Below are 19,881 nucleotides of genomic sequence, written 5' to 3'. Positions count from 1 at the left end.
GTTTTTCTTTTTTCTTTTACCCTTGAATTTCATTTTGTTAGGTAGTGCCCAATGTTCAAGTCTGTCAAGATCCTCCTGTATCTTAAGCCTATCTTCTGGCATGTTGGCTATTTCTGCCAGCTTGGTGTCACCTGCAAATTTGATGAGTTCTGCATCTTTCCCCTCATATCCAAATCATTGATGAAGATGTTGAAGAGAACTGGGCCTAAAACAGAGCCTTGGGGTAGCCCTCTGCATACTTCCCTCCATGTAGATGCAGTTCCAGTGAGGACTACCCGTTGAGTGCATCATAATTTGCTTTATGCTGGTCATCTCGTAGAATATTAATTTTCAGGCATGACCCGTTCTGATAATGAATTCCGGCACCTGAGTAAATTGTGGAAAAATACAGAACTGCAATTATTGCTTTTTATAGCATTTTGAGCATGTAGTAAATGTCTTCAGGCCTCAAAACCAAACACGTTCCCATAACGCAAGTTGCTTTCTGCAATTCATTAATGGGTTACAGATAATGTAATTGAAAGGAATAAAAGGAAGGAGCAGCCTGACATTAGTACTTAGAGAATAAATAGCACTAATGAATGCTTCTAGTAGTCCACCAAGATCAACCCGTCAGTGAGACTCAAGAAGGTTATGCATCACTTGGTATATTTTTGCTGGACGTTACTGAAGAAGCAGCGAGGGTGAAATCCTCCCGGTCATAATTGCCTCCTAAAATGTAATGATCACATTTCCCTGGAATAATTTTCTTCTGCCTACATTTTCTTATTGCATCTTCCTCTGTTCTGTTATTTCCCCAATTCCTGGTAAAACTGAAAGTTGAATGAATTGGTGCAGAAAGAAAAGATGTATACAAATGACCAGGCCTGTCATCAGAACAGGAGAATAAAGTGGTATCATTTGCTAAAAAAATTAAGTAGCGTATAGTGGGCAGTTTTGGAGATTCCGGTTTCAGTTCCTACATACTTTATGGCACAGCTTGGTCTTCTTAAAATGGTTGCTCGGGATGATGGTTAGCTTCTGGAGAATAGTTGGGCATAGTAGTTGAGTCATCAAGCTAGAAACCAGGAGACCATGAGTGGGCCAGTCACTTTCTTTCAGCCCTAGGAAGGAGGCAACAGCAAACAGTGGTTTTGATTTAAATCAAGTTGATTTAAATCACAATTTAAATCTTGATTTAAATCACTAGTAAAATGGCTTGATTTAAATCGACTCACTTTAAATCATAATTGTTAAAAGAGCAACTGTCATCTCTGTTATGGGATGCTTTTTGCTGGAAACCCAGAAATGAATGTCAATTTCTGGCAAAAATGTCATAAATTGTGATCACAGGACCAGGCGACATTGCAGACAGCCGTAAATCCAGTTCAGTTGCTGAGCACCAAAAATGCAGTCACATGACCGGTGGGAGAGGGGTAGAAATTGGAAATTAAAATATGGTCCATTGTAATTTCTATTGCTAATGAACTGGTTGTTAAGTTGAGTTGATTAGCTGTACTAAAATGTCATGTAGCATTTGGACTTAAGGGAGAAAAATGTAAGCTAATAGATGGTTTTACCTATCAAGAACTACCTGCACTTTAAAGAACTTAATGTGAAAAATAATATATCAGTAATATTTTTCATTTGTACTTATTCAAGAAATAACTGGAAGGGTAGCTATCGGTGTTTCACTTATTTCCGAGCAGAAGCACAATCATGAAACTTGAAATGGCGCTGCTGTTTGCCATGGTCTAATATCATTTCTGATATTATAATGTTTCTAATATTGCCATTTCTGTGACAGAGAACCAAATAATTTCCATTTTATAATGTTCTTCTGTTGACTGGTCCAGATTCTGTAACTGACGTCGTTCTTGGATTGTTTAATTTAAAGGATGTTTGCTTGGAGATGGTGATATTGAAAAGCTGTGTTGGAATCCAGTAATGTCAGAGTTTCATCGGTCCCCGTTATACAGTGAGCTATTAAGATTGCCTAAAGTTGTTTTGGGCCAGAAAGTTAATAAATACAGATGAAAACCTAGAGAGGTGGGGCTAAGTAAATTTACTCAAGATTTCCCTGATGACTGCATTTTTGCTGACGCCAGTCTTTTGTTTCCTCACATGTTGACATAACTCACTTAATGCATCCCTATTATCAAAAGAGTAAAGCAGAAGTTTGCTGTCAGTTTACTGAACGTTTAGAAAATGTGTTACCAAAAAGAAAAATCTGGGCACCTGTCGTGTTCCACTTCTTCAAGCAATGAAGTGCACATGTGGGCAAGAAGGTTAAAAGCTGCAAAAGTAGAAGGCTAGCATTCTTGTCTCTTAATTTCAGGGAGGCGGTGCTCGATTTCAGTCCATTTTTTAAAATAGTTATTCTAAAAGTGGTATGCAAAAGTCGAAACCTCCTTTATGTGGAATATGCCTTCAACCGTTTCATCCCTAAGGCCACAGTTTTCCTTTTTTTTTTTTTTTGAAAATTTTATTGATTTTTAAAAACAAACATAAACAAACAAAATGTAAAACATAAAACATCTTTTTTGAAAGCAGCTTGATCCCGGGTTACATCTCTTCGTACAGACACAAATTCAAGTTCATGCTCATTTTTATATACCATTCCATATCTTATTACCATTCTACATTTTCTATATAGCTTCTCCCCTCTTTTAACTTTCTTAATTTTATTTTATTTATTTCATCTCAATTCAGATCATTATACTTCTATTCTTTGTCTGTCCTGTTTCAGCTGTCTATTATCTTTTCTCATTAACACAAAATTTCTCCTATAATCACTGATTGGAGTATGACGCCTTTATATCTTTCCCCTAAAATTATAACACTTATTATAATACCTAACTTCCATTCGGATTCTGCTTGGTACATTCTAAAACCACACACTATATTTTAAAAAAAAGAAAAAATTATGAATATGTAATATAATTAAAACAATCCATACCAATTCAATTCTATTGTTAATATTCATTTAAATCTTAAACATTTTACACATTACTTTTCAAATAGGTATCATACTTCTATAGGAACCCTTATAAACTTTCCATAGTTACTTCCCCCCACTTCACTTATATTTTATAAAATATTGAGTAATTAAAATGTTCCCATTCCTTCCTAATTCAATTCTCTCATTTATTTCATTTCATTTATTTTGTTCACAAAATTTTCACCTAATTACATTGACTATTTTATCCCATTTTTTAATCATATGTTGTTTCCAATTTTCTAACATTATTTCTAATACAAATATAACAATACAAACAATACAATAACAATACAATATAAATATAACAATACAATCTGTACCTTTGCAGAATCACTTTTTCAGTTAAATTTTCACCCATTATCTCTGAATAAGTCCTGTTTCTTTACATCTTGCTCCAAACCTTTGTAACTTCTCTTCCCATCCTTCCTCCCTTGTTTCTTCTCTCTCCCCTTTTTACCCCCTTGTCTCTTCACCTCCATTTCCCTCTTCTGTATTCCCCTTTTCTGTTGCTTTCTAACCTATCCACTTTTCACATTATTTCCCCCTTTTTTGGCTTTTTTTAGGTCTTAAATTCTCCATTCTCTTTCCACCCTTTCCCCTTTCTTCCCCAGCTAAAGTTACTTGTTCATTAAGGATGGCTTCTTCTTTGTCCCAATCTTCTTGTTGCGCAGTCTTTTCTTGTAGTTTCTTGTAAGTACAGATCGCCATTTCTAAGAATTGAAAAACGGAGCCAAAAGAGCGCTTCCCTTCTTGTTCCTCTTCTTTATATTTTTTAAATTCCATTTTCAGTTCATCCACAAGTGATGCCATTGCAGATTTTTTTTAAACAACCACCCAATTGTTTTTAGTCATTCAAATATAATTTCCAGAAGTCCCAAAGTCACCAAGCAATCCAAATACACACAAGCTGTTTCTTTTAACACTTTCTTCTTTTTTCACTTTCTCTTCCTGGGGTTACTATTTAGTTGCAAAGTTCCAGTTAAAATGTATCTTTTAGAAGTCTTATTAAGATTTAACTTTAAATTCTTTTGAATTCCAGGCAGACTCCTCCTTCCAAATCCTGCCCTTATTCTTTTCCTCTCCCTTCCCACTTATAGCAAAAAAAGAATTTTTTAATGTTCAGAAATCTTTATTGTCCCCTTGGCATTTAATTATATTTACGCTGTCAACGTAAGGAAGGAGAGTGAAAAAAAAAAAAACTTTTTCCTTTTCACTTTCATTCGCTGCTTCTGAGTCTTCTTTGGGAGCGATGTATCTTTTATAAAATTTAAATTCCAGGATACCTTAGTTGTTGCTTCTTATCCCGGTCAGCCAAAACTTTCACTTCTTAACTTCCTCCTGCACTTTCTTTTCCGGATGAGTGCTTCTTTGAGGCGGCCATTTCTGACCGCCGCTCTTACCGCCTTCGGGAAAGGGAGTTTAGCCAGCTGAGGAGGAAAGATGCGGCTTTCCTCAACCCTTCTGGGATCTCCCCCCTCTTCGCCACCTCTATGGGGTGGCTTAGCCCCGAAACCAGCTGGCTCGGGGCACTCTAGCAGTGAGTCCAGGCAGAAACCGTGCACGATCGCAGATTCCTGCCTGCCGCCGAAGCCCTGCAAACTGGAAGTTCCCCTAAGGTCACAGTTTTCCATTACAAGGGAAAGTTTAGAGTAGAATGGAATGGAATATGGAATGGAGAATAGAATAGACAATACAGAACGAATAGAGAAAATAGAATAGAATATGGAATGGAATAGAATAGAGAATAAAGAATAGAATAGAAAATACAGAACAAATAGAGTAGAGTAGAAAAGAAAAAGAAAAGAAAAGAAAATGGAATGGAATGGTTCTTTATTGGTCATGTGTGTAGGATATAAAAGGAATTTGTCTCCAATGCAGATGCTCACAATGTACATACAAACAACACAATCATAATCATAAGGAAATGGTGGTAGGAAAGATGAGAAGGATAAGATGACAAGTTTTTCATTAATATCCCTACAACTTTCCCTGTATATTCATAAAAATAAACATTCATGGATACGTACTATTTTTCTCTTTTGCCCCCTGCCTTCCCAAGGGACCTAATGCAAGTCGCTGGCTTCTTGCTTCCATTAGCAGTGGGAGATTAAAGCAATCTGTGCCTACTAATTAAGTGATCTGGTTGGTTGGTTGGTTGGCTGGTAGAATCTGATTATTTGCTTCCTGCCCTTAATGGCAACAGGAACCCAGCAGTCTCCTCCTGGCCAGTGAGAAAGGTTCCCCTATCTCTTTCTCTCTCAATAGATACAATTGTTGAATCAGAGGTTTGTAAAAAGGTTTGTGCAGGCTCGAAAAAATCATAGACAACAGCACACAGTCAGGAATAATGATGCTGTAATGTTTCCATTATTATTTTACTATTAAGAACTTCGTGCCTTTGACACAGTAAAAGCAGTAGGAAATAGACCAGTGGTCGCGAACCAGTGGGTTGGGGACCACTGGTGATCCGCGAGAAAATTTTGGTGGTCCACAGAGAAATGTCACTCCCAAAGCACCACCCAAAGCAATTAATCCAGGCTGCGCGGGAACACAAGGCTGCGCTGCCCACATGGCCTGTAGGAACACAAGGCTTGCATTGCTTGCATTGCGAACAACATGAGGTAGTGAAGGGAGGGGGGAAAGGCGGGGGGGGGGAACTTGCCCTACTCACCCCACACACCTGGTCTGGCCACTGGGCTGCTTCTTTCTGCTTCTTTCTTCTTCTGCTTTTGGCTGCATACAAGGAAAGCAGCAAAAGTCCTTCTTTCTCTCCCCCAACCTCTGCCAGAAATGAGTCTTTGGGACCCTGCAAGGCCTCCTGCTCTAAGAGGCTGCGCCAGCCGGACAAGTCTCACAAAGACTCATTTCTGGTGGAGTTTGGGGGAGAGAAAGAAAGACTTCTGCTGCTTCTGCTGCTTTCCTCGCATGAAACCAAAAGTCTCTCTTTCTCCCCGTGAGAACGGAGCTGGAGACAGTATCCTGCGATCCCAAATAAAGAATGATCGATCCGGAGGAAATGAGGTGGGGAATTTTCCTGCAGACTTTTTGGGGGATTTTCCCAGGGTCTCTGGGCCACAGAATTTAAAATTATGAATTTGGTGGTCCCTGAGGTCCAAAAGGTTGGCAACCCCTGAAATAGACTGCTGCTAGACCAGGGGTCTTCATACTTGACAGCTTTAAGACTTGTGGACCAACTCCCAGAATTCCTCCTCTAGTCATATTAGCTCAGGGATTCTGGGAATTGAAGTCCACAAGTGCAAGTTTGAAGACCCTTGTGCTAGACTTACTTTTGGTTAGAATGCCCAGCAATTCCTGAGCAATTTGTTTGCTTATTTGAAGCGTGGTTTCCTTTGTGTTACAAATGACAATTCTGAGCTGGAGAAGGTGATACTGTCTGAAACACAGTGGGACCCCCAAAAGAAGGAAGTCAAAGTTTTGCTTTTTTTTTTTTTTCCGTTGAGAGTGGGAATGGGTGTGAGTGACTTCCGGTAGATAGATGGCCCCATTTTCATCCTTTGAAATGTCCCAAATATTTGAAATTTGTTGCATTTTTAAAGCTGGAAATAAGAATGGTTTGCCTCCCTTGAAGCCTCTTGCTCTCACCCCCAGCCTTATAGTCATAGAAAAACTGTAGCATAAAGATAGGTTATTATGATTTTGAATTTTGACATCTGAGATCAGGTGTGCCCTGGAAATTATTCACCCCTGATTTAAGCCAATGGGGGCAGGGGGGGGGAGAAACTGCACTTGCCCTAATTGATACCTGTATGAAGGAAAGGGGAAGGCTTTTTTTTTCCAACCAGCCATCAAGCCACACCTACAGAAGATGAAAAACAAAATTGAAGCTATGGAAATTCGGTTTATATATTGCTCCTTTAAAAAAAAAAAATGTGCATCCTGTGTCATTACTTTGAAATGTTAACAGCTAACAGACTGAGCTCAGAAACATACAAAACCATTCTTCGTGTTGCTTATTCAAGAACAGGTCAGGCTGCAGTTGGTATTCTTGCACCCAAACTAGTAAGTTGACTCTGTTTTATCTTCACATGTTAGATGAAGTCAAACCACAATGTAAATTAGCATGTCACACAGCTACAGTCGGTGACTAATTGCTTAAACTAAGCTGTTTATTCATGTTTTGCATAATTAATTCTTGAACTGGTGGGCCCTGTTACATTCCAGTAAGGCTGAGCCCTTTCCTTTTGGCTCAACTAATAATAATAAGTGTTAGAAAGAAATGGCCTCATTAGAAAGAAGGTTTAACAGCGTCGCCTCTGAATAACCTCATTTGTATTCTTCAAGTGTTGTAAGGCATGATGGGATTGTGGCTGCATTTCTAAAGTATATTTTGCAATTAAAATATCTCAGAAAGTCTATTCTGTCTCTCCGAATACTGGCTCGGTTCAAGCCTATCCAGACTTTAATGTTTTCTTTCAATCATAATCCGAACATTTCTTCTTCCTCTTTTCTTCATTTAATGAACAGGAATATCAGGCCCATAACGGCCAACTCGGTTGTTTCTGCTTTTGTGTTCTGTTTTTGTAGAGGGAAAGTAAGTGGTTGATGGCTGCGGCTTCTCACCCACCCTTCCTTAGTATAGAACAGATTGGAAGATGAAGAGAAACATTTTTCACTTCTTTTATTCTTAACAAACGCTAACCCTGACATCGGTTATTCTGATCGCAAAATGCTCTTTTGGGCAGCTGGGTGTTCCCTTTTGGAGCACTTCAAATCTTCCTGCTTTGAACCTGCCGTGTTTTCTACATCCTGGTCCTCCATTATTATCTTTGCTGTGACCAAACTTCAGGTTTTTCAAGATTCATTAACTGGTTGGGAAGCTGGCCACAAGGTCCAATCTCTTTCGAATGGATTAGTTACAATCCCACAGGCTAACCCCGGGGTGTCAAACTCGATTCCATTGAGGGACGCGTCAAGGTTGTGTTTGATCTCGGGGAAGCCGAGGTGGGAGTGGCCAGGGTGGCCAACTCAACATCACCTGTGTTGGGGGCACCTGAGGTGGGCCGAGCACTCTGCCAGCAAAAACAGGCTCCCTAGCTCCGTTTTCAGCTGCCACAGCCTCCTGAATCCCTCTGCCAGTGAAAACAGCTCTGTGTTTCACAGCTCTGTTTTCACTGGCAGAGGGTTGCAGGAGGCTGTGGCACTTGAAAACAGAGCTTGGGAGCCTGTTTTGCTGACAGAAGCATGGCTGGCCAGTCCTTTGCTATTTCCAGGGCAGCCTTCCCCCCCCCCCCCCCCCGGCCAGATCTAAGCACCCTGCGGGCTGGATCTGGCCCCCGGGCCTTGAGTTTGACACCCCTAGGCTAACCTATGACGAGAGTTATTGGTTGGGGAAAAATTGAGTTGCTGCTCTGAGCTCTTGAAAAAGAAAAAGGCAAGATAAAATGTCAGTCAGAAGCCCAAATGGGTCGTAAGGCCACTGAACTGCATGTTGAGCAGTCCCATCAGCGGCAATTATGAGTTCAAAACAACACATTTTTAAGTACATTATTATCTTGATTCCATTCTATATTTAATATGCAGTGGGGACAGATAATTTGTTCTTGAAGATTCATGTATTTAAAACATTCTATAGGATTAAAGAGCTGTCACAATATATTTTTTTTTTCAGAAAGACAAACCCCTGCATTGGGCTGATAATTGAAAATGAAGAGAGCCAAATACACCACCATGTGGTTAATAAGGAAAATATTTTGGTTTGGAAACTATAATAAAACGGCTTTTTTTTATTTCTTTACATATTCCCAGAAGAATGTTTAAATACCAGGTTTGAGTACCAGCTGTTGAGGGGATTTTTACAAGGGGGAAAAAATGAAGTTTAAATTTGCATGCAGCATCCAGTCAACCTTAGGCTTTCCTCATTATTGAGAATATAACTTTTGAATTAGGATGTTTTATGGCTACTGAAATGTAAAACTTACTCTAAGGCAGTGGTGGCTAACCTTTTTGGGCTCCTGTGCCAAAAATTGTGCGCGCGCTTGCACACTCGTGCTTGTGCGCCAGCACCCAGAAGGCAATCCGCGCCCCCCCACGCCCCCTACACATGTGCACGCAATCACCCATCCACCCACCCCCTGCCGCTCCCTTACCTGCACTGCGCCTAACAGCTGATTTTCAACCAGTTTGAGGCCTTTTTCGGCCTCCCAAAGGCTTGAGGAAAGCTTCTGTGGGCTTCTGCAAGCTTTGCAGGCTGAAAACTATAGCCCCATTTCATCACTTCCTGTTTTTCCAAAAATGCCGGTAGTGACAAAACAGGGCTAGTTTTCGGCCTGCGAAGCTTGCAAAAACCTGCAGAAGTCTTCCTCAAGCCTTTGGGAGGCCGAAAAAGGCCTCAAACCAGGTGAAAATCACCTGTGAGGCACGCACATGCGCAGTGAGGTAAGTTTGCCTGCAGCTTGCGTGCCACAGGTTCGCGGCTCTAAGGTGAGGCCATTAAACTCTCCTTGGTAAGTTTCAGTTTTCCAAAATCAAGAATTGGCCACGTAGACAATTCCAGCCTATTGGAATCATCCTGTCCCCATTTAGAAAAGAAAGATCCATTGTAGGTAGGGGGAAAAAAAGTTTATTACATACAGGTAATCCTCAACTTATGACCACAGTTGAGTCCAAAGTTTCTGTTGCTAAGCGAGACATTCGTTAACTGAGTTTTGCCCCAGAGATTAAGTTTGGAATGTACTGTGTAAATAGAGTGATGGTAAATCTGTTGCAACAAACAGCAGCCTCCGGCATCTTTAAAGACCAACAGACTAGTCCTTCAGGTGTATATATACATGCAAAAACGAAAGGAGAAAAAGCCCAGAGCCCCTCCCTGAGGGGCATATGTATGTATGTATGTATGTATGTATGTATGTATGTGGAAGGAAGAAAAGGAAGGAAGAGAGAAAGAAAGAGAAAGGGAAGGAGGATGGAAAAAAGAAAAGACAGAAAAGAAAGAAAGAAAAAGGAAGAAGGAAAGGAAAGAGCGAGACAGAGAGAGAGAAATTGCTGGTGGGGAGGGCATATAGAAATGCTCTGGTTTCATTTATAGGTCAAATTTATATAACGGCCCATCTCACAAACAAGTGGCATTGGACAGTGTACTGTTCAACTTTCAGAAGTGTCCAAGTGTAGTTTGTGCTCCAGGTTTTCATTCTTCGCAGAGACCGCTGACTCACCTGATGCAGGAGAAGGACTGGCCGAATCCCGGGGGTGGAGTTAAAAAAGACATCAGCCTTAGAGTCCTTACATAGCCGCAAGCAAATCCAGCCACCCTTGAGTTCCGCTAACTCTCATCTAACTCCAAGCAGGTGTTAATCATTAGTTGAGAAGATGCCAGTGCATAGGCATGGTTAGCAATAAATCAGATTAATTCGAACTTCACACGGACCTGATCTTTTGTGCCTTACAATAATGAAGGAAAGTCTTTTGTGTACCAAATAAAAACGTTTGCTCTACACCCTACAGTCTATGCCAGGGGTAGTCAACCTTTTTATACCTGCCGCCCACTTTTGTACCTCTATTAGTAGTAAAATTTCCTCTAACCGCCCACCGGTTCCACAGTAATGGTGATTTATAAAGTAGGGGACAAAATCCTTACCGCCCACCATGAAAGCTGGAACTAGTGGGCTGTATGGACCAGGCTGACTACCACTGGTTTATGCTGTAGTAAACTTACTAGCCTTTGAAACCTTGTTAGTGTCAACTCATAAAATATCCCTATGCCTGTTTTAGTAGTTGCCATAAAAAGGAGGGGGGAGGGGAGGAAGGAAATCTGGAAGAGCAGTTGAAAGTGAAAGTACATTTCAACTCTAATCTTTAAAAGGTTGTAACTGAAATACCAGAGTTTTTGCCCCAAATATATTTAATTGGAGAACATGAATGATGACACCCAGCCCGTGAAGGTGCTCTATTGGAGAATCTGGTTTATGAGACACACGGGGGTGTGGGGGGGATGACGGACAGGGTCACAGGTGATTGTAAATTACATGTGCCAGAGTTGGCTGCATACAGGGCAGTGCCAGTATGTCGCCTCTAATGAATCCTTTGAAGTTTTTTGAAGTTTGGTTCGAGACTCATGATTTAATTAGGGTGATTGCTGGAATCCTGACAGTTATCAATGGAGACCGAGTGGAGCAAATGGCCAGTTTTAAGTTTCTGGGTGTTACCCTAAAAGAGGACCTGACCTGGGGTGCCCACATTGCAGCCCTGGTCAAAAGGGCCCAGCAGAGATTAGACTACCTGAGGCTTCTCAGGAAACAACAACTGAATGAAAAACTGCTGGTGACCTTCTACCGCTCCACCATAGAGAATATCTTAACTTACTGCACCTGTGCGTGGTTTGCCAACTACACCGTGGCAGATAGGACAGCGCTCCAGAGGGTTAACATCATTGCCCAGAGGATCACTGGTTGCCTCTCCCCTCTTTGGAAGAGCTTTATAGCTCCCGCTGCCTTAAGAAAGTTCAAAACTTTCTCAAAGATCCATCTCATCCTGGGCATCCCTTATTTTTGAACTATTACCATCTGGCAGACGTTACAGGATAATAAAAACAAGGGCAAACAGGCTGAAAAACAGCTTCTATCCCAGGGCAGTAGCTCTTTTGAATTCTGCTGTGTAATGCAGTGTTGGGTGTGGTGTCCGGGGTTTCCAGTTCAATATGTGGAGGAGGGTGAAGGATGTGTGTTTGTATTTATTTTCATGGTCATGGTCATGATGTACACTGAAGATGGTGTTTAATTTCATTGTACGAGGTGCAATGACAATAAAGTAAACTAAAAGTTAGGGGGGAAATTCCTGTTAAATTGTAGCGATTACCTTTCTTGATTTTTTGAAGTTTTTGCTAGAGAAGCCATAGAATCACATCTTTTTTTCTTTCTTTCTTTCTTTCTCTCATTTTAAGGCCCTATGAGAAAAAGGGAAAGCTAAGGATGCTGGAGCAGAACAATGGATTTCTCCTTCTCTTTCATGCAAGGGATCATGGGAAACACAATTCAGCAACCACCTCAACTCATTGATTCGGCGAACAACCGCCAAGAGGATGCTTTCGATGCCCACAGTGACATCACGGAAGATGGCCGACAGACTCCCTATGAAGCTGCCCTTGCCTTGCAGCAAGGTTTTCAGTACCCCACGCCAACCGCCGAAGACCTTCCGCCCCTCATTAATGGATTCCCCCAAATCGGCATGTACGAGCCCCAGGCCAAATTCCAGTCCTTCAGCCAGTATCCGAATGGCTCAGCCAACGGCTTTGGCACCGTTAGAAACTTTAGCCCACCGGAGTATTACCACATGGAGAACTCTAACCTAAGGCCACATGACCTCCTGGAAAAACCCTCCCCGCCTCAGCCTCCCCCTCCCTCCGTCTCCCAAACGGTGATTCCAAAGAAGACGGGCTCACCCGAGATTAAACTGAAAATAACCAAAACTATCCAGAACGGCAGGGAATTGTTTGAGTCCTCGCTGTGTGGGGATCTTCTAAACGAAGTGCAAGCGAGCGAGTTTGCCAAGTCCAAACATGAAGGGAGGAAGGAGAAACGGAAAAAAAGTAGCAAGCATGATGCTGCCCATTCGGAAGAGCGCAAGTCACGTAAAATTCCCAAACTCGAGCCGGAGGAGCAAAATGTAAGTTGGAGTAATAATAAAATAAAATAAGTTTTTTTCCTTCCTTCCTTCCTTCCTTCCTTCCTTCCTTCCTTCCTTCCTTCCTTCCTTCCTCCTGTTGTTGCTGTAAGGCAAGGGTCTTCAAACTTGGCAAGAATTCCTGAGCTAACATGACTGGAGGAGGAATTCTGGGAGTTGAAGTCCACAAGTCTTAAAATTGCTAAGGTGGGAGATCCTTGGTCTAGGACAGTGTTGGCTTAACCTTTTTTGGCTCCTGTGCCAAAAATTGCGTGCGCACTTTCACGCTCGCACTTGCATGCCAGCACCCAGAAGGCAATGCGTGCCCTCCCACGCCCCTTACACATGTGCACGCAATCCCACCCCCGCTGCCCGCTTACCTGCGCCTCACAGCTGAGTTTTGGACGGTTTGAGGCCTTTTTTGGCCTCCCAGAGATTTGAGGAAGGCTTCTGCAGGCTTTGCAGGCCAAAAACTAGCCCTGTTTCATCACTTCCGGTATTTTCGGAAAAACAGGAAGTGATGAAACGGGCGTAGTTTTCGGCCTGCAGAAGTCTTCCTTAAGCCTTTGGGAGGCTGAAAAAGGCCTCAAACCAGCTGAAAATCAGCTGTGAGGCACGCACCTGTGCAGTGAGGTGAGTTTGCCTGCAGCTCGTGTGCCGGCACAAATGGCTCTGCATGCCACCTGTGGCTTACATTGCCATGGGTTTGCTATCATGGGTCTAGCACATCTTCAAACTTGGTCAGTTTTAAGACTTGTGGACTTCAACTCCCAGAATCCCTGAGCTAATATGACTGGAGGAGAAATTCTGGGAGTTGAAGTCCACAAGTCTTAAAGCTGTCAAGTTTGGAGACCCCTGCTGTAAGGCCTCACCTCTCCAGCCTTCCCAAGAAAGCAGGACTCTTGAAACTGGAGTTGTTCCAAAAGGAGCTTTTATTGAAAGGCTTGTCATAGCAAGAGGTCTAGGCAGGAACTGAATTTTCTCACTTAAAAACAGCCATCTAAAAGCATTCCAACCCAACCCCTCCCCTCAGTACAGCAATGCCAGAAACAGAAACTCAAAGCATAGCAATGCAGGAAACAAAACCGAAAATTAATATAGAGATTTCTCCAATCCTCCCCCCCTCCCACCACAATGCCAGCGTCCCAATAGAAATAATATGCGGCCTGACAAAAGCATTTCTTTTCTCCTATGAGCTGTTCAGAGCATCCAGTAGTGCAGGTGCTTCAGCCTCTGCCTCGTGTGAGACAGGCAGTGCTTTCGAAGTTTCATTGGCCGAAGCAGGATTCTTAGTCGTTTTTCAGCAGGTTTGATTGCAGTTCGTTTATTTTTCCTTTCCTTTGCCTTTAGCCCTCATTCAGAGGGTTGCTGTCTTGGGGAAGCGCCATTTGCGCCCCCAGAGAAGGCGGCAGGAGGTCTTTGGTGCTGCTCTGCACACACACAGCCAAAAAGCCTTACCTCTGCCCATTTGGTAGTGTTCTGTGCTGGACTGATTGTTTTTATAAATGCATTTTATTAAAAAAATAAAATTTATCTTGGTAGATTTTTTTTTCTGCTGAAGAAAAGAAATCCAAACCATCCTTTGCCACAAACTATGCAAATTGTCAGAATAATTTATAAAGAACTTTAGATTCTCCTAGAGTCAAATTGTATAATACTATTGATGAGTGAATATTATCTCAGTAATGTTATTACAGCTGAGTGACACGACAGCTATTAAAGTTGTAAGGTATTTCATTTTGGGGTATAATTAGGGAGAGAAAGTGAAAATCATATGTGGTACATTTTCTGTTAACAACAATTCCTGGTCTTTTTGCATTTTCTGTCTTTTTCGCCCTCTTTTTTATTTTTGTATTAAATTATGAGCCCCTCTCTATGTGGATAAGGTAACTTTGTGCAGAAATCTCTTTTAACGCCGAGAACAATTCATATAAAACAGGCTACACTTTATTTAGCTTCATGTGATAATTTCTGATTTTCGTGCAATAATTTGCTAATCAAATCATCTGCCCGAAGGTGTTAAAATACTATTTTAGATAAAAGAGTAATTTTGAAGTTTCATTTTAGCAGGACTAAAACTCCCAGTTTCCTGGTTTCTAAACCAGCAACTTAACCACCAGACCATATTGGTTTGTCTGATTATGTCGTCGCGTGTACACGCAGATCATTTTGGCATCATTTCATTTGTTACGATTCCATTGACTAAACTACTTGTTTTGTGGAATTGGTCTCATGGTTCTGCCTTTAGACCTTTGCTTTTGGTATACAAAGTTGTGAGATGACCCTTTCAATCAATAGTTCAACATTAACAGACATACTCATGAAACAATGATGCACAAGCATTTGCTTTGTTTCTGCAAAAAAAATAGTGTTCTTCATTGATCCAGGTTTCAGTAGACAAGCTGAAAGATTGCCTCGTGCCATGATAGAATACACTGTAAAAGGTCTTAGAAGGTGCTGTTAATCTGTGAAGAAATGTGGCATAATGTTGGTGGCCACCCTACATTTTTTTAATGGAGTTAAGCAGGTTATTAAAAAATAGCCTTTACAAGTAATGTTGTTTTTTGTAAATTTTATTTGAGTTTTCACAAAGAGGAAAAAAATACAAATAAAACATCTTTTTTGAAAGTAGCGTAATCCCGGGTTACATTTCTTTGTACAGACACAAATTCAGGTTCATGCTCATTTTTATATTCTATTCCATATCTTATTACTATTTTACATTTTCTGCATAGCTTCCTCCCCTCTTTTAATTTTCTCAATTTTATTTTAATTATCTCATCTCAATTCAAATCATTGTATTTATATTTGTTTTCTGTCCTGTTTCAATTATCTATTATCTTTTCTCATTAAACAAAATTTCTCCTGTAGTTACTGATTGGAGTATGACGCCTTTATATCTTTTAAGTTTATCCATTTAACTCTTATTTAGGCTTCAATATACACCCTAAAGTTATAACGTTCAATATAATACATAACTTCCACTCGGATTCTGCTTGGTACATTCTTAAAATACACACTATATTCTTAAAAAAAGAAAAAATTATAACTGTATGTAATTAAAACAATACATTCCATTCCAATTCAATTCTATCATTAATATTCATTAAAGTCTTAATTTCTTTAACATTACTTTTCAATTAAATATCATACTTCTATGGGAACAATTATAATTTCCATAAATAATTCCCCCCCTTCACTTATATTTGAAAAAACATTAACTAACTAAAATGTTCCTGTTCCTTCCTAATTCAATTTTCTCATTTATTTTATTTCACTTATTTTATTAACAAACATTTCACTAAATTACACTAACTATTTTATCCCTCATTTTAATCATACATTGTTTCCAATTTTCTAAAGTTATTTCTATTATAATATAACCATACAATCTTATGTACCTTTACAGAATCCCTTTTTCAATTAGATTTTCACCCATTATCTCTAAATAGGTCCTGTTTCTCTATATCTTGCTCCGGTCCTTTGTAACTTCTCTTCCTTTCCTTCTTCCCTCTCTTCTTCTCTCTCCCCTTTTTACCCCCTTGTTTCTCTACCTCTATTTCTCTCTTCTGTATTCCCCTTTTCTATTGCTTTCCAGTATTATACTTATTTTTCGAATTATTTTTCTTTTCTTTGGTTGTTTTTTTAAATCTTAAATTCTCCATTCTCTTTCCCCCCTTTCCTTTTTCTTCCCCACATAAAATTACTTGTTCATTAAAGATGGCTTCTTCTTTGTCCCAGTCTTCTTGTTTTGCAGATGTTTCTTGTTGTTTCTCATAGTTCCAAATCTCCATTTCTAAGAATTGAAAAACAAAGCCAAAAGAACCCTTCCCTTCTTGTGCATCTTCTTTCTACTTTTTAAGTTGCATTTTTAATTCATCCAGAATGGTGCCATTATATAAATTTTTAAACAATCACCCGATTAATTTTAGTCATTCAAATGTAATAATCAAGAATCCAAAGATCACCAAATAATCCAAATACATGCAAGCTGTTTCTTTTTGCTCTTTTTTTTCACTTTCTCTTCTTGGGGTTACTGTTTAGTTACAAATTTTCAGTTAAAATGTATCTTTTAGAAGTCTTGTTGAAGTTTTACTGTAGATTCTTTTTAATTCCAGGCAGTCTCCTCTCTCTTCCAGATCCTGCCCTTATTCTTTTTCTCTCCCTTCCTGCTTATGAAAAAAAAAATTAGTGTCCAGAAATCTTTATTATCCCTTTGGCATTTTGTTTTATTTTCAGCTTAATTGCCTATTGATGTCAAAGCGGATTTTTCCGATTTCTTAGTTAAGTCTCTTAGTTGTCAGTATAGGGAAGGAGAGAGAAGAAAAAAAAGCCAAACCTTTCCCTTTTCACTTTCCTTCACTGCTTCCGACTCTTCTTTGGGAGCAATGTTATTTTTTGTAAATTTAAATTCCAGGGTACCTTAGTTGTTGCTTTTACAATTTAACCCAGTCAGCCAAAACTTTCACTACTTATCTTCCTCCTGCACATTCTTTTCCGTTCTAGTTCTTCTTTGTGGTGGCCATTTCTGACCACCGCTGCAACCGCCTTCGGGAAAGGGAGTAATGGCCAGCAGAGGAGGAGAGATGCAGCTCCCCTCAACTCTGCTGGCAGTCTCCCCCCTCTTCACCACCTCTACGGGGTGGCTTAGCCCCGAAACCAGCCGGCTCGGGGCGCTCCAGCGGCAAGCCCAGACCGAAACCGCGCACAATCGCAGATTTCTGTCTGTCGCCGAAGAGACTTCAAACCGGAACTCCTACAAGTAATGTTGTATGACTGAACAGCCCCATGCCATCTCCCAAATTAAATTTTCACCCCGTTCCAAAAGTAATTTCATTTGAACGTTAATGTTGAAAGAAAACTGATAGATGTTAAGTGGACATCCTTACCTTCATATTCACTTTGAGAATCTTCTGTATTAAGATGTGAATCCTTTTTCAGTATTTATTTGCTTTGTCGCATGTCAGATGTTAAGTATATGCATCTTTGTCTTCTGTTTGATAATCTTGAAACCTATTAATGCACCAAATTCTTGATTTTGAGATGTAAGGTGGCCAGAACCATCTAGGAGTCGATCAGTTTCAAAATCAAATATATGCTTGAACTAAAATTCAGGCGATACCTGATGCTTAAACTGTATCAAAATAGTTATATTAAAATAGAGATTTGTCCGTAAAAATCACTCTTGGAACAAAACAGGGCAATGGCAATATGTCACTATTCTCCACTATCTTGCTATATTTCAACTAAGCCTCTTGCAAACCAGTGTTGTAACTGACTTATAAGGCAACCTTTTAATGAACTGACATAACCAGGAAAGAGGTTTGGCCTTTAGATTTTCACAAACAAAATGGAGATGTAACTTACCAGGGTTTTGTTTCTAGCAAAGAAATTGAGTTGTAAAATTTCTTCCCTTCATAGATGCTCACTTTTAAAGCCTCTGTGAAAACCAGATAGTGTAGACTAGAGAAACAAAACTCACGTAGCAAAGTTGAGGCAACTTGTGAAGAAGATATCTCTTCATCCATCATTACAACTAAACAAAAGATCAGTAAAATGCCTTTTTTGATACTCTATAGGTTCCTTACTTAAAACATTTAAAATATTTTTTAAAAAAGGAATTATTGGCACGAAATTCCTAGATCGTATATCAGCTCAAGCGACAATACAGGTAGTCCTGGAGTTGTGACCACAATTAGGGCTACCATCCCTGTTGCTAAGTGAGGTGATTGTTAAGTGAGTTGTGTCCGATTTTATGACCTTTCTGTAATAGTTGTTAAGTAAGTCTCTGCAGTTAAGTGAATCAGTCAGTCGTTACACGAATCCAACTGCCACTGTTCACTTCTCTTGTAAGAAGGTTGCAAATAGCCACCCTAAGACCCAGACCACAGCAACCATTGTACTGCCAGTTGGTGAGTGCCTGAATTTTGATCACATGACCATGGGGATGCGGTGACATTTCTAAGTGTGAAGACCTGTTGTAAGTTTAGTTTAGTTCACTTTATTGTCACTGCACCTTGTATAACAAAATTAAATGCCATCTTCAGTGTACGTTATAACTATAAACATAAAACACAAGCTCAGATCCTTCTCAATCTATACAATTGAATTGAAAACCCCCGATATTGCATGAATATCACACTATACAAAAGAATTCAATGGAGTTACTGCCTTGGGATAGAAGCTGTTTTTCAGCCTATTTGCCCTTGTTTTTATTATCCTGTACCGTCTGCCAGATGGTAATAGTTAAAAAAAAAAGGGATGCCCAGGATGAGATGGATCTTTGAGGATGTTTTGAACTTTCTTAAGGCAGCGGAAGCTATAAAGCTCTTCCAAAGAGGGGAGAGGGCAACCAGTGATCCTCTGGGCAATGATGTTAACCCTCTGGAGCGCTGTCCTATTTGCCACGGTGTAGTTGACAAACCACACACAGGTGCAGTGAGTTAAGATACTCTCTATGGTGCAGCGGTAGAAGGTCACCAGCAGTTTTTCATTCAGTTGCTGTTTCCTGAGAAATCTCAGGTAGTCTAATCTCTGCTGGGCCCTTTTGACCAGGGCTGCAATGTAGGCACCCCAGGTCAGGTCCTCTTTTAGGGTAACACCCAGAAACTTAAAACTGGCCACTTGCTCCACTCGGTCTCCATTGATAAGCAAGGGCTGGATGTCTAATCTCTTTTTTATAAGTCACTTTTTCAGTACTTTGGACTGTCATTAGATGATATCTGTAAGTCTAGGAGCACCTTTAACAAGATAGCTGCTTTTGCCTCGGCAGTAGCTCTGTAAAGATCGTAATTGTGACCTATTTTATAGGGCGAATGTTAAAGAAAACGTTGAGAAATGCACATTTTTGGAACAATTAATGCTTTGATGGTGATAATGTGCTCACACCTTTTTTTTCCCCCACACTCAAAATGAGTTTATGATACGGGTGACTCAACTTCACCCTTAAATGAAAGGAAGGAAACTAATGTCCCCTTGAACAAAACTGGCCTGCTGTGGAACAGCCCTTCAGAAAGAAAGTGACAGAATATTTCCACAAAATATCTGTCCATAAATGAGATAAATTTAAAAGCTGGCAAAGTGCCTTGCAGTCCCCGGAATGATTTGTACGCTTAAATTACTTATTCATAGTTTCGAAATTTATATCCTCCTTTGCCGTTATGGTTAAATAATTCTTATCTACTTCTGCTTTCATTCTGTTCTACAAATGCAACAAACACCTTAAAATGGTCCTGTTCTAATTCAATCACAGTTGGCTGGCTGCCTGGATTCTGCTCATATGTTTA

At 40.2% G+C, this 19,881-nt stretch overlaps 1 protein-coding gene across 4 annotated transcripts in view; it reads left to right on the top strand.

The window, feature by feature from the left end:
* The window catches only part of NSD3 (nuclear receptor binding SET domain protein 3), a 115,908-nt gene that overhangs the window by 23,245 nt on the left and 72,782 nt on the right, over nucleotides 1–19,881 (top strand). For 3 of the 4 annotated variants that reach the window (XM_026714982.2, XM_087938636.1, XM_087938637.1), the window contains exon 2: nucleotides 11,877–12,598. In XM_026714982.2, the coding sequence (XP_026570767.2) occupies nucleotides 11,921–12,598 (678 nt within the window). In that variant the 5' untranslated portion in view covers nucleotides 11,877–11,920. Of the gene's footprint in view, nucleotides 1–6,978; nucleotides 7,001–11,876; nucleotides 12,599–19,881 lie in introns of those variants that run through there. The other variant, XM_087938635.1, reaches the window with a different exon arrangement.

Source organism: Pseudonaja textilis, chromosome 9 (assembly GCF_049901715.1).
Source record: "Pseudonaja textilis isolate UNSWEBS1 chromosome 9, rPseTex1.2, whole genome shotgun sequence".
NCBI lineage: Eukaryota > Metazoa > Chordata > Lepidosauria > Squamata > Elapidae > Pseudonaja > Pseudonaja textilis.
The sequence above is the reverse complement of the archived record's forward strand: the minus strand, read 5'-3'. Positions and strand labels throughout refer to the sequence as shown.